The sequence below is a fragment of the Ruditapes philippinarum genome, unplaced genomic scaffold, assembly GCF_026571515.1.
Source record: "Ruditapes philippinarum isolate M1 unplaced genomic scaffold, ASM2657151v2 ctg2166_1_1_1_1, whole genome shotgun sequence".
Taxonomy (NCBI): Eukaryota; Metazoa; Mollusca; class Bivalvia; order Venerida; family Veneridae; genus Ruditapes; species Ruditapes philippinarum.
In genome coordinates, this window is record NW_026862161.1 from 23,129 (window position 1) to 38,731 (window position 15,603).

Sequence of the window (15,603 nt, forward strand, 5' to 3'; positions counted from 1 at the left end):
TTGATATATGACATTTTATAGGGTAACAACATCGAAAACTATTAAATGATTTACCATTTACATACAGCGTGCGTGTTAGTGTACATGTATATTTTCTTTTGTGGTTTGATATCAATGTTTAAATAATACCTACTTGGTTGCATGAATATAAATAGAAAAATGCCGTATGCAGAAGACCATTTCAATATGGATAAAACATAAATCTTAGTTGTAGAAAAATATTAGATTTAAACAGCATGAAGATGTCGTTGTTATTTTCAACACATATTTCTACTAAAATAATGTTTTTTACCTTTTTTGTAATCTACCTAAAAGGGGTTGGTAAGAGATATCCTAATGGCAAAAAATGGGGCAAGAAACATCATATTACCGTTACTCTTTACAGTCAGATTAATATGTGCACCTGAAAAAAAAATAATTATTTCACTCATTATACCGTTGGTAAATTATTATGTATTATACATGTTTCTTGACAACTTGGATAACATCTCAAAATTACTGATTTGGAGAAATAAGAAATTTAAAACTATTGGCATATTTGAGGCTTAATGGACATTTAAAGTAAATATAAAGAGGTCATTAAATATCTTTTTATGAAAATAATTAAAGGTTTGGATCAATTTCGTGCTCTAGACAATCACTGCTAATTAACTTCAGTATTGATATATCAATGCTGTATATCAATGCTACAGAAAACTGTACTCTACCAAAACAATTCTTTTCTCAGAAAATAAACTAATTGTGAAAAATTTAGGTATTTACATTGAAAAAACTTTTTACACTAAGAACAAGTGAGTTTTATGTAATTGAAAATATGTGATACGTCAGATTTGAAAAGTAGAAGTTATAGTTCTCTTTATTTCATGAAGCGTTTCAAAACGCTAAGATTACTGTTATTTTCATTACATTAAAATGGTTATGAATATGGTATTATATTTATTTCTTACTAAAAGAAATAAATGTTTCTACCTATCACATTTTGATACTTTCAGTTTCGAAGACAATGTGACCAATGTAAAAAAATAGCAGGACCATTTTGACATGTTCACTCAATCAAATCTATAGGGAATTGTTCTCTTAATTTTGTACCCTTTCTTATTTCGTTGAAATAACCAAATTTACATAAATTTGATACTTGATTTTGCGATATATGTCCCTTGTCGCCATATTTGTATTCATATATGTTTTGCCACACGGGTCTAACACCCTCTGAATAAATATACATTAAAAAGTTTAAGACATTTACATTTCTAAAAGTTAATTAGCATATGTCAATTTTTTGACAAATAAAGCTCTTACAGAAGTATGATGGGTGGAAGTTAGAGGTTAAATGTACATGTGTTTGCGTCATTAATCAACATAAGACCTGCAACCTTTAGACATTCAAATAGATATACGTTAAATCTAGCATTTCTTTTCTTTGAAAAAAAATGCATGTGTTGTTTAAAATAAACTTAATTTTATTTAGACTGATAACGAGAATTTGGATATAGATAAATACAGTGTACCGTTAATACACCGGGATAATAATTCTAAATATGATGCATTCAACGCACAGATGTACTAACAAACAATTATATTGGCGTATTTATCATTCGACCGATGTAAGCTGGAAAACCTTTAGGCCGATTTTCTACGTAATAATAGTTCAACCTCGATTGGCTCGAACTACCGCTCTCTTGAACAAATTTGCACGGGCCCTCCGAGTTCGAGCGAACGAAGTTCGACTGTAAATAATTAAATAAATAGATAAAGCGGTATAAATGTTCAGTCTCTGTCTTTCAACTTAAAAAAAGGAAACAAAAATATCTTAATCAACTGAGAGTATGTTTTGACCCTAAATAAAATAAAAAGAAAAACACCATTTTTTTTCCCGAGTACTCCTTCTTGAAATGACCAATGATGCAAAAAATTAAATTCAAGCTTATTCGCTGGTAAAACTTAGCTTTCAGATAACCAAAATAAACGAGAATTTGGACCGCCATTTTTTTCTATTTCAATCTTGAAATATTCCTTCAATCATATAATTTTAGGTTCTTGCAAAGTTTAAAAACAACTTATGAAAGAGTTTTCATTCTGTTTATACACCCGAATGATAGCTATATGAAAATTGTAGTTTTTAAGATCAAACTACAGGTAGCATGATCATAATCATAATGATCATAATGTATCAATTTCACAATTGTTATATATGATACAATTATTGTAAAATATAAAATTAAATATAAAATTGCGACGGTTGTAAGCTTTATATATATTATATTAGTATATATATAATCTTTAACTGGTTCAAACTAATTTTTGTAATTTTTTTCTACTAGAAAAATTAATGAATATACAGTGTCCGCTTCTTTTTCCCACATTAGAGTTGCTTTGTTCTAATTTTACCTTTATTTATCTGTCATTTATTTATTTATTTATTTATTTTAGTTAATTAATTTGTTTAATAATTAATCTAGATCTATATATTAATTTATTTGTTTGATTGATTGACTTATTGGTTTTCTTTCTTTCTCTTAGACGAAATTTCTTATTTTTATATCATTCCGCTCGTTAAGTCTACATGGGTGCAATTGTGGTACCTACGGTGTAAGAGCTCAAATCTGAAATTACAAAATAAGTAAAGCCCATAAGTACTTTCTCTATGAAATGAAAGAGAATAAACTGAAATCATATTTTATCTTCCATAGTGCATGCAGCGGTTTGTGATGCAATATACATGTAAATTTTTCTTTTACAATGCTTACTTTGAACGCTATTTTGATTTTGTTTAAATTTATTTTTTATCATTGATGTTGTTGTTTTTAGTGGTGAAATTGTTTCCGTTATGCAAATGTGCTTTAAAAGTATTGTTACTTTGGGGTCAAATCCTGAGTAAGATACATGTTTCCCCTATTTTCCTCTAATAAAGTAGAGTTTAGTTATAATATTATGTTAATCACTTAAATTTTATAATATTGTGGTTAAAGTTGAAATATATTATAACTATTAGAATGCTGGTTTAATACCCCAATATACGATTACCTTTACAGTATAGTTAACTTGTTAGCAAAAATTTGAATATTTATGTAACCTCTTTGACATTTTTATTTGAAAATGTTGCTAAATTGATATTTAATACAGCAGATGCATCAAGATTATATGACATAAAACCGAAACGTGAATGCAGAGTTTGAAATAAGTTATGATTAAATATTGTAGTATAGTTGTACTCGTATGATAAACGATAAAGTTTGACGTCTAAATGTTAATTAAAATTATATTCCACTATTTAGTAGTAAAGGTCCATTATGCCTCAGAAATACTTTTATTTTTATTTCTTTAAAGCTTCTTTGTTTTTGTGTCATATCATAATTTCCAAAAGTTTACTCATTGGCAAGTAGTATACTTATATAGTTATAGTGTATAATGTGCCTTTATCCTCATAAAATGATAAGATAATTACGATAATTATGCCTGTTTTACTTTTTTAACAAAAATAATCGCCAGCATGATTGTAAAATCACGTGATAATTTCTGTTGTACGTTGCTTGCAAACTGTGGTAAATACATTTCAGGTTGCACTTCTATGATCGAGGTACCCTTTTCTTTGCTAAAACACGTTTGTTGTTAAAATAAAACTATTTGCAAGGAGTGCATTGAATATTATGTAATTGGTATCTTTCAACAAAATTGCATGCTAGCTTTACTTTTTATGAAATAATTTCTTTGCTGTTTGTCTCTCACTCTCAGCATGTATGTAATTAGTGCGTCTCGAATTGGGAACAGTATGCTGTTGCCCACGCTACAAAATGATACATGTAATGCGACTACTTCAACTAGTTGTCTTATATAAAATAGTCTTCTCAAACAGGGCTATCTTATAACGTAAGACATATATTAAACTACGTTTTATATTTGGTTATAAACTAATATTAGGTAATAATTCCGATGTCGTGCACGGCAATACATACGTTATTCTTTACAAATGTTCTGATTACATGACATGTTTAGCTTCTATATCACATAATTGCTCTTTTGTCCACACAAGTCCTACTAGAACATTGTTGTTGTGATTTTGTTTACTTCAGTCAGTAACGTTGCTACATAAGTTACAAGAAATGATGTTTTATAGTTGATACCATCAGGAAACTACTACATCCGGTACCTAGTCAAAGAACACAAGTGTATCAATCTCCCACACGAATTATGAAACTGATGACAAAGTAGAGAAAAAGTTGTCTTTTCTTGTTCATTGTTCAGAATAATATGTTCAGCGTGCTTAACAACCAATTTTAGATATTTTCAGAAGAGTAAAGCAATATGATTCATTAGATCTCAATGATAACTTGTGTTAATTTTTAGTTTACTGATATTTTATTGTATATTGTGTACATGAAAAATGCACACAATCCAACATCATTATCTTAAGCATAAATAAAATGTATATACAAAAGGGTTGGTTCAAAAGTTATACCAAGATTATCTAGGGTCCTCCCTTAATGACTCTGTTTATATCCACCACCCCCTTAACCATGTCCTGCCCGTAAACGCACTCACACGCAAACGTTTGATAATATAATTAAAAAAGAAATATGTGGAGATGGACGATATGGCTTCCAATTCATCTTTAGCTGTCGTACGTAAGTGTATAACTGAAAATTAAAAATTAAATATTAATTTATCTATTCATTTATTTTTTTATTAATCAATTAATTTTTTTTATTTATTTTATTTTTTTATTAATCAATTAATTTATTTTATTTATTTACTTATTTATTTATTTATTCATTTATTTATTTATTTATTTATTTATTTATTTATTTATTTATTTATTTATTTATTAGAAACACTGTTCTACGTTCTTTCACGTATAGAGTACAAATCTTTGGCTTTTTGTTCAAATATGATTTTTAAAAAGTGCAAAGTTTTATTTTTATCTCTCTCAGACGATTGTATAGAAAAATAGACAAGAATTTTGGGGGCCTATTGAATGATCGACGGTCCCCAGTCTCCAAAGACGATCGATTGGAGGGTTGTTTAAGATCTTTAGGACAATAGTTTATAATTGTCAATATTTTTACATGATGAAAGAAAAAGAAATGATAAAAAAATAATAACGAAAGAAGTACATGCTATTAAATATTTTATAGTAATTCAGATTTTATGTTTATTCAGTTGTAATTTACATATAATGTATAAATATATATCATAAATCAATTAATTATCGCAGTGTAATAAATGCATTCGTGTCTTAAATAAAATTTCAATTTTAATCTTACTGTCATTTTCAACATCTTTCAACATATTGACCACAATAAACTATCATTCTAGAGAATTTACTTATTGCCTACTTATTTTTTATTTTTATTTTTTTTCAGGTCAAATCAATTAAGTTTAATATGTATAATCACGAGACTGTCGAAACAGTCAATTTGCGGGGACCGTCTGTTAGTAGGCCCCCAGTTGTTAGTGGTGAATGTAAAAAAATAAAAGAAGATCAAAGGATAAAAGCAACTTTTTGTTTTACCAATTCGTTTTATCTATTTATTAAAACAAAAAATCAAAGATATTCGCAAGAAAGTATGATATTGCTTCAATAAGTTATTGTACGCCAAATCCGGAAAAAAAGTGCTTAAAACAGACCGGCAATACTCTTTTCCTGTTGTATGCTTTACCACCGGCAATGGTTAAAAAAACAACATTATTCAAAGGTCAGTTATTGGTTCTAATAAGTCAAAGGCCAGCTTAGTTGGAGAGGGAATACGATATATATGACAAATATATTAGCAACAGTAAGGGGTCGTATTTTGATAAAAGGATTGACTGTTACTGAACTTTTCCGGGAGTCCACCGCGTAACTTCATTTTAGTCAGGTCTGGTCGATCCTATGTTTTTTGTTAAAAAATGATGACATACATGTATAACAATTTGTCTATGTATGTGACGAGGTGCTAAATGAATTTTGCGATAGGTTTACCCAGTTTTTTGTTTGGAAATGTGCATCCAAAGTTTACGCCATTACTCCTGTCAGGCTGACAGGCTCACGGAATTGCAGGCTGATTCAAAGTTCTACACCGATGACAAATGTCAGTCACTTCCGGTTCCAGGCGGTTACGTCAAACCGTGAGTGAGAACATAACAGATTGAGTCGTAAGGTTTTACTAAGGGACTAACATGTTACTTTTCAAAAGACTGCAGTTCTTTCAATATGATAAGATGTTAATGGCAAAAGGAAAACAGTAGGAAGGACAGTAAGAAGGCAATTGCAATTATATTCGAACAACGCCGATTTATGTGCGATTATTGTCCATATTGCCAAAAATAATTTGTACCAATAAAATATCAGTATTTTTAATCTATATGCCGAATAATCTGAAAACACATCGGAATATCCCACCAAAGAGATCTATAAAGATAATAAATTTGTAGAGCGGACTAGTATGAAGTCCAGAAAATATAAGTTAAAAGAATTTTCCTGGATAACATAAATCAAGTACAAACAACTTAACAACGGAGGTTACATTAAATTCTCTGAGCTGACAAGGTAAAGAACGGACAACGTAGGTTACATGACATTCTCTTGAAATGATATAAAGAAAGTCAGGACAACGTAAGTGGCATAATTTTCCCTGAAATGATAAAAGTGAAGTACGGGTAAAGTAAGTAACATGAAATTCCCTGAAATGATTTAAGTAAAGTACGGGCGAAGTTAGTAACATAAAATTCCCTGGAATTATAAGTTAAAAGAGCTCCACTGAGATCAAAAAAACCTAAAAAACATAATATTTGAAATTCTTACATGTATGAATTAAAGCATCTAAATGTAGACATCTGTATAATAAAGAAGTTAACTAAAAATTAAATTGAAAATCAATTTCTTGTGCGATTCAAACCACATAATGGATGAAAAGCTCTGTAACGCTTTTCATTTTTCTGGTCATTTTACAAAATAAAAATGATTATTCTTGCAAAAACGGACTGAGGGAATGATCACCAAATTGTATACAAATGTCTGAAAAATATTGCCAGTACTTTAATGTCCGAAAATCTCAGTGGAGACCCTTAAAGTACGGACAAAATATGATATGACAAGGTAAATTGCGGAAAACTTAAGTTAAATTCCATCATATCAGTGCTTAAATATGATGTACATGTAATAGATACAGGAAAAGATGGCGACTTTTGTCTTTTACTTTTCAGGGAGGAATATCATTATTGACATGATATTATTTCAACCAACAACAGAAAGGGCCAAGGAATCATGAGTTTTATTTAACATTGATAGACTCTGTATCGAACTTGAACACTTGTAACAAATAGTGTCTGATGTATTGTTGCATTATAAGAGAAGTTCACGTACTATTGTAGAAAATCATAAAACGTGTTTCTTTTAGAATTTGTGTCATATTATTATTATACTTGCATAAAAGATTGAACAGCGCCAGTAGGGTAGGAAACTCCAACAAACAACGTTATTCTAAATTGAACTTTTACTGACCAACAATATGGCGAACTTTCAATGCTTTTGAGCAGGCTATAAAATGGTGGCCGAGTGGTTGACACGTCGGACAAAATAATAATCTAAGGATTGTTAGTCGCGTGTGCTCAAGCCCCATGACAGTGGCAAAGGTCGTTGTTTCCGTGAACTATACACTCATTGCTTAGTACTGCTTGGTTCCAGGGACGGAATCGAGATTGCTTCAAAAAGCTTATAGCTTCCAACACAACCTAACTAAAATAAATTAGTATGAACTAAATTATAAAATACCCATATTCATCAAAATCAGAAGTCTACAATTTTAAGAAGACTTCAGATTTTCACTCTATTTCAATAAAGATCGCTATCTAAGCTGTTAATGGTATGGTTTCAGAAATTCTTCGAACTTTATACACAAGCAATGTCATGATATGAAGATTCTTAGTAGAGGTCAGAATTGTTTCTCATAAGATTCTCCTATTTCATTTTATTATATTTTAATCAACAATTGATACAGATTTGAACTTGAACTCAAAATTGGTAGAGGGCTACATTCTCTATAGTCTTAATATACAGTACAAAGTCTCCGGAGCAACATTCCTTTGGAAGGCAAATATTTTGGTTGCTGTTGAAAGGTATTACTCTAGGGTGGTTTAATTTATTTTAAAGTCTTATTGTAGAAAAAATTGAAACTGTTGTAGAAAAATGTAACTGCTCTACCCCGGCCACTCTGTGAAGGTTACATCCTGAACTGGTCTTGTGGTTTCAGAGATTATTTTCTTTTTCGTTGCCATAGAAACCTTAGTTCTGCATGGAATCGAACTGTTTGAACAACTGTGAAAGGTCTTCATTCAAGGAACAAGGTTCACCAGCAGCAAAATTGTTTAAGTTATGTTGCTTCCATGAAAGTTAGAACGGACACTTTCACCATCAAAACAAACAGCTACAGTCCTTTACTGAAGCTTGAAATATAAAGTAACAAAGCTTGAAAAGTGTACAGTCTCTTTATTTAACAATTTTTATGCTTTCAGCAAATAGTTACATACAGATCGTACTATAGAAATATACCTTACAAAAAATATATCAATAGTTTTGTTTGGTTTACATATACGTGGAAATTACATATATAACAGTCTCTAGTAACCGTATCTTAACAACAGAAACACCATCATCATCAACAACAACATAAGATAATGCATGTGTTCACGTGAGTGTTATGTTGTCAATTTTGTTACAATTTATGATCAAATGAAACTAAAGCTTAATAAGTCATATAGAGTTACTCCCCTTAGCTTGTGATTTTACTAAGTGTGACACACCTGTGACAATCCCAAGAAAAATTGATATATGGAAACTTATCAGAAATCTCTGTTCATTTTAGGAATACCTCTGTTCATTTTAGGAAACCTCTGTTCATTTTAGGAATACCTCTGTTCATTTTAGGAATGTTTTCCTACATCAAATTATTTAAAAAAATCCATTATGCAAAATATGTTATTTGTCAAATAAAAAATATATAAGGGAATGATTCTAGAGATTTACGCATCAAAAAATTAAAATGATTTTTATTCTGAAAAACATCTGAAATGAGCTAAAGGGAGACAAAAACTTGATACTACAGCAACAGGGGGAGCAACTCTGGTAGTATCAGATTCTTCTTTTAAGCTTTGTATGAACACAAAAATGGTAAACTAATGTTTTAGACTAGACTTTAAAAACAAATGATGGATGTTAAAAGGTAAATGAACACAAATATACTTGAATCTCTTAAAAATTATATAACAAAATAGTATTTTTATAAAATTACACAAAAAAACGTATTTAAGAAAAACAAGACTTAACACAATTTCTATAACAAGGGAAAACCAACCATTTATTTTCATATTGTTACCATTAGTGATTTTTTAGAAAAACAGTATAATATTGTTTGTTTCTTTGTTTTTCTTTGTTCTAGAACTATTCAAATATTTTCAGTCACTGATTCTGTATCAGAAATCTCTTTAAACTTTTCAACTACTTTGTATTTCTGTTTATTTTTGATTCCCGGTCTTTGTTTTCAGTATTCAACATTGCTTATTGACCACTTGCAAAAATATACACATTAAAGACCCAACGAAAATTTTTTACGTACTGTTCCAATATGTGTTAATCAAGGCATACACAACCCACTTTCCTACTGTTTCGGACTTCTCGTCTATTGATAATTGAGTAAGGAGACAACTATATTTGTTGAACACCAGACCACTATATTTCAATAATCTCTATAAAAACTATGAACACAATTTTGATATAACAAATTTGTACTTTTATTCTTTCTTTGACATAATAAATTTATTTCTGTACAAACAAAATACTAATGTTTTTAAAGACAAAAAAAGAAGAAACAACAACAAAACTAAAAAACATTTGAAATGAGATTGCTTATTTATGAACACATTTTTATCATTGCAAATTTGACTAACAATTTTTAACAAGACAGGAGAAACTTGTAAACTTATAAACAGACTATGGTGTGTCATTGTTTAATGAACACTTACTTTAAGTCAGAGCACTGTGTTATATTGGCATTATCTAGAAATATTTTTAAGAAATGCATGTACACAAGTTAGATTCTTTGTAGCGAGATTTAAAATAAATGCGAAAAGAATGTTTAAATCAAAATTCTCCTTAAATTGTAAATATACACGGCTCATTTGAATTAAAAGATGTTTTATATGTAACAATATGAGCCACTACATAAGGCCTCTTTTGTCACATTTTTCCATTTATCAAAATGAAAATGGAAAAAAATAACATATACATCTATAATGTTTTTTTTTAATATATATAATTTGTTCTGTTTCTTAACATATTATACAATATCCCTGAAAAATAATTGAAGTTATCATTTTAAGTTCAAATTATCTACTGTATAATGTAAGTTGTTCTGGGCATATTATCAACACTATGAACACATGAAGAAATGTCAAAATTATATGAACACATGAAAAAGTTGAATTATATGAACACATGAAATGTTATGTACATTAAATAAATAGAAAAAAAACTTTAACCAGGTACAGCATGGGTAATAAACAAGCATGACTGGCTTTGGTAAAAAGAAGAATGACTGTCAAATTAATTAAGCCACTATGGATATTTTAGTAACACCAAGTAATTTCAGTGAAAAAAATCTATAATAAAACTTATAAGTTGCATAAACAAGAACATTTTATATCTATATTTTTTTCATAATAAAATGGTTTGTATTTTCATGAGCTAGATAGAATTTAATAAAAATAATTTACAAAAATAAAATTCAAGAATCCAGAATATAAATATAAAACTCACTTTTAATATTCAAGTCAGGTTAAAATGGTGTTTAAACAATAAGTTGTTGCAGTATTCATGCATGTTATTCCCAGGCTATACCAGGCTTTTTCTTAAGTTAATTGTAAATACTGTACAAAACTGCTCAGTGAACAAAAAAATAAATTCTGAACAGTTTTAAAGCACTTTCTTTTTACAAGGCACATTTCATTATATATTTGTACAAGATGTGATAATAAAAAACACAAAACATCTAACCTTAAAGTGAAATTTTCAATTATGAAAAGATTTAACTAAGTGTTATTTTAGATTTTCAACAAAGAATTTCTTTTTTCAATCATTTTTTCCATTCTGATCTTCTGTTTAAAAAATAATGTAAAATAATCAATTTTTATTGCATGCAATTTGTAAATGTTATTTTCAAAGTTGGATAGTAAATAAGATATTTTAAATATGTAAAGATTAAAAGTTCTAATATGAAACAAGCCACATTATGCAGCCTGAATTTGAATATTTTGTCTTGTAAATCAAGATTCGAATACTGTCTGAATAGTTACAAAAAGACTCAAATTTCTTTTTTTTCACTCCAATAGTAAAACTATAGAAACTTAAGACTTCAGTAAAAAAAAACGAAATTTACGAATCAACCTAAATGACATGTCCATATAATGTACATTTGATATCCACTCCTATTTATTTTTTTTCTTTTTTTTTTTTGAAGATCGAAAAATGGAAAAATACATTTTGAAGTAAATTTTTACAAAAATTGTGACCAACTGCCCCAAATCTTGGTAATTTATGGCCGTATTATCACTTACATCAAGTTATTATGCATAATCATAATGACAAATAAACGTGTATCAAATCATCTCACTGGCGTAAAATGATGCCATTTTTCCTGTCGTAAGAAAAAAAACCATACTATAGTAAAGAACACTTTTACATTCAGACGGGAAAGATGTTTTAAATATACATTTATAAAACGTTTAACATTTTTTTTTAAATTTGGCGGAGTTTCAATAATATAACTAAAGTTTACTGAGCTAGCGAAAACAAAAATATTTAAAAAATCAGCTGTTTTTAAAGTATTTTATCTAACAAAAAAACTTGGAAAACCCTTCTTAATTTTTTTTAAGTTACTCCCTATAGTTTATTGTTTGTTATTTTAACATTCTATATATGGAAGGACATTAATGTTCAGTAACTAACAAACATACAGATAACCATGGAATTGACTCATTTCTTCTGTATTTTGTAAGTCATTTCTATATAAAAACACATTTTTCACATAAAAGAAAACATTAAGATATTAAACATTTAAATGTCTTCAGTATATACATACAGGTAACAAATAAAAAAAAAGTTTATTCATATCACAATATATGTTGTTGCTTTTTTCGCACCACAATAATCCTGATGCGTCTTAATTAGTCAATACTCAAAAATGCAACGCTCTCAACCTTTCAAAAAAAACCCTATAAAGGTCATTTCCCATGATTGACCTTTAATCCTTTGTCACTAAAAATGATACATGTTTCATCAGGTTTTTCCTCTCTCTCTCTGCCTGTACATGACTTTATAAAACATCTTACAAATCATAATTTACATGTAGAACAATTTTTACATAGAATAAAAAATTGATCACCATTAGTTATGCAAGATGCTGCCCTTATTTAAATTATTAAGCTTTTTTCTCTCCCTATGTGTTTCAGCAAACACCTTTCGTTCTATCTCACGCTACTTCTTCCATTTCTATAGTTAATTGATGTTCATCAATTTTGAACATGAATTACTAAGGCACTAACTAACTGCCTCTAACAAGTCACCTTCGACCTTGGTTCAGACATATTTGACCTTAATTTCTAAATACTGTCCTTGACCTAGGATGACCCCCACAACCTTTTCACTCGTCATCTTTATCCTTCTGAGGCTTGATATCACATGCTTCCCACAATTCCTCCGGTGTGTATCCCAGAAGACTTTGGAGATCACATACAAATCTATACACGTAACGTTTTCCCGCTGTTTTATGAATAATGTTTTTATCATAATAATAACGGAGTCCTCTGCTCAATTTCTCGTAATTCATTTTTGGTTTGTTTTTGCGGATTCCCCATCGTCGTGCAACCTCATCTGGGTCGGAAAGTTTGAATTCCCATCCGTCACCAGTCCAACTTATGAAATGCTGGCATGACTTGTCGGTCAGTTGTTCTAACAAAAACTGCCATAACTGGATTGGTCCGCTGCCTGAAATTATGAAAGAAAAAAAACCCTGATAACATAAATAATACACTAGCTAAAAATCTTGATAAAATCTTGATAATGGGAAAATATGTTAAAACTTCAAAGTTGGTATTGATTATAATGTATGAAATTTTCTAAATCACGACAAAAATACTTTATATAAACATATAGCACAATATTTGTAATTTGCAAAATATGTTAGAATAAAAAAACTTATTTCAGTTAAGTGATAATATTACGTAACATACCTGAATACCCCGCTAATGCTGCGGCCTGAATCATTGGCTTTCCCTCGCCACACTGTGGTCCCATGTCCCCTAAATTATGTAACGGATGGTACCCAGCTCGCGACATATTTGTTCTGAGATCAGTAGGAGACCAGGTACCATTCATGTCCCTGCAGCCCGGATAATCACGATGGGTCCAAGGCATCTCAGTCTTGATGCTGGGAACCATCTGAGGGTACTGATGATGAGGCTCGAAGTAACTCTCTGTCTGAGGCTGGGAGTGAGCCTCGGGAGGCATGTACTGACCTACAGAAAAAAAATCATGATAAATAACATGTTGTTAACAAAATTGATCATTCCATGATATTATATATTTTATTAGAAGTACTTTTCATGTAACCAATCCTTTATTAGCACTAGTTTTTGTTTTAGTTGTTTTTTTTTTCAGTCAAAAAATAGAATGTGTACAAAAGTTATTTAAAAAGGACCAATAGGGATTAACAATGTACATTGTATAGTAACTCAGGATTTAATACAAATCTTCCTAAAAATAACTTAACAATGACTCTAATTTTAGAAGTTCTCATGTTGGAAAAAAATGTTATGTAACATTACATAATAGTAAAGCAACATCCAAAATATTTTGCGAAGAAAAAAAAATGAAAATCTATTTCAAAATAGAGAATTTCAAAAATAAGAACAAAAAATCTGGAAACAAAGTGATCCCTCGGAAGCATTTATCACAACAAAAATTACAAAAGAATTGCAGACCCGGTTTGATTGAGTCTGTACATGAGGGATAATGAAAAAGTGCAACATCCCTCACGCCCCCTAGCACCTGCTTGAGCGGTACTCAATTCTCAACACTCAATAGAGCTGGCATCATTGATCCCGAAGGACCAGAAAAATAAGTTTTACCTCTGCACATACTCTGCAATGGTGGAGGTCGGTATTTCTGTTCTTGCATCTTTGGATAGAACTCTGTAGGACTCTGATCACCATAGTAACCGGGATGTTTATCTTCTAGGCTCTGATAGTTCTCCTCGTAACCACCTGATACATCGCTTAATGCTTGCATAGAGTCCGAGATCTGATACTGACCTAAAATGGAAAATTATTGAAAATAATTGAAATAATTTAAAATATTTTTTTTCCAACAAAATAAAACAATTTCTAATAATCACAATGCAATCAATTTTTTTTTATATTTTTTTATTATTTCGGTTGGGTTGTTTGTCACACAAAAACAGTAAATTTCATATGGCGACTTTCCAATTTTACTGGTGGAGGACTCAAAACACTAATTAAGTTCATTTCATTTTATAATGATATCATTCGTTTTTAACATTACATGTACTTGTAATTGTAAATTGTGGTTCAAATAAAATATTCATTGGATTTGTCTTCTTCGCAAATTCACATTAAATGGTCAATAATTGCTAAGACTTTGGAAAAATAATAGATAATAATATTTAAACAGTCACTAATTTCTGAAATTTACGTCAAAGGAAATAACACGAGATAATATTAAAATACTTACATTTATTTTCAGTAAAAGGTGGCGGTTGACTCGTCTGCACCGGAGGTGATACTTGTTCCGGTGAACTGTTATAACCTAAAACAAGATAAATATATGCAACTTATAAATATACATTAACCATGTAATACATAATGCAAGATCAACAGCAGTCGATAATCAACAGAATTTAATCAAAATCAGCCCTCCAGATCAACACAAAAGTACACTAAAAATGCAAATATTTCTAAATTAAAATCTTCTCCATCATTCTATTTAATTTTGCTCATTATCAATTTTGAACATTTGGATTATTATAAGAATCCAATAAAATAATCCAAGCTCATGCAATAAACTATAAAGGTGAGCAAAAAATAAACCAAGTAAAAAATGCTTGAAATATATAGCACACCTCTGATGTACCACTTGTCCATTAGTAACATCTTTAAACATTAAAAACTCCTGCTAAGTTAATAGTAAAAATGTCTTCTGCTCAAAAGTTTGACCTGGGGTCTCCAGATGGTTACTGAGCACAGAAGAACCGTCTCAGCTTATTATATAGTGATCAGTCCACGCTCTCCAACCAAGTTACTAATTTGTACAGGTGTGCCTTACTTAGCACTTTTTCTAGACAAACAACTCCAGTGAATAACCTATCAAATTTTGACTATATAAGGAAACAGAAATATTCCATGCACAGGATAGTCAAAATATCAAAATATAGATACACATATTTATAAAGGATTACAAAACAGTTTTCATTCTGCGACAGTCTTAATATATTCAAGTTATTTTCTTGTTGTTGTTTTAAATAACATGACTTCTAATGGGATGGAAGAAGGCTTGCA

At 29.8% G+C, this 15,603-nt stretch overlaps 1 protein-coding gene and 1 long non-coding RNA gene across 2 annotated transcripts; both read right to left on the reverse strand.

Annotated features, from left to right (window-relative positions):
• Positions 1-8,444: 8,444 nt before the first annotated feature.
• Positions 8,445-9,103, reverse strand: LOC132718150 (uncharacterized). The gene is made up of 2 exons (XR_009624050.1): positions 8,867-9,103; positions 8,445-8,825 (listed from the first exon to the last, which is right to left on the reverse strand). It is a non-coding gene; the product is annotated as an uncharacterized LOC132718150 (long non-coding RNA).
• A 2,825-nt stretch (positions 9,104-11,928) lies between these two features.
• On the reverse strand, positions 11,929-14,912 carry LOC132718151 (ETS-like protein pointed). Its single transcript, XM_060701779.1, has 4 exons — positions 14,780-14,912; positions 14,158-14,340; positions 13,261-13,545; positions 11,929-13,015 (listed from the first exon to the last, which is right to left on the reverse strand). Exons 2-4 carry the CDS (start codon positions 14,315-14,317, stop codon positions 12,672-12,674), a joined length of 789 nt encoding a protein of 262 aa, XP_060557762.1. The 5' UTR covers positions 14,318-14,340; positions 14,780-14,912; the 3' UTR covers positions 11,929-12,671.
• Between the last annotated feature and the right edge of the window lie 691 nt (positions 14,913-15,603).

Excerpts from the sequence above, each read along its gene's own strand:
- LOC132718151 (XM_060701779.1), bottom strand. The coding sequence starts at position 14,317 with ATGCAAGCATTAAGCGATGTATCAGGTGGTTACGAGGAGAACTATCAG. Across the intron at positions 13,546-14,157 it reads ATTGCAGAGTATGTGCAGAG|GTCAGTACATGCCTCCCGAG; the intron begins GTAAAACTTATT and ends TTTTTTCTGTAG. Across the intron at positions 13,016-13,260 it reads AGCATTAGCGGGGTATTCAG|GCAGCGGACCAATCCAGTTA; the intron begins GTATGTTACGTA and ends TCATAATTTCAG.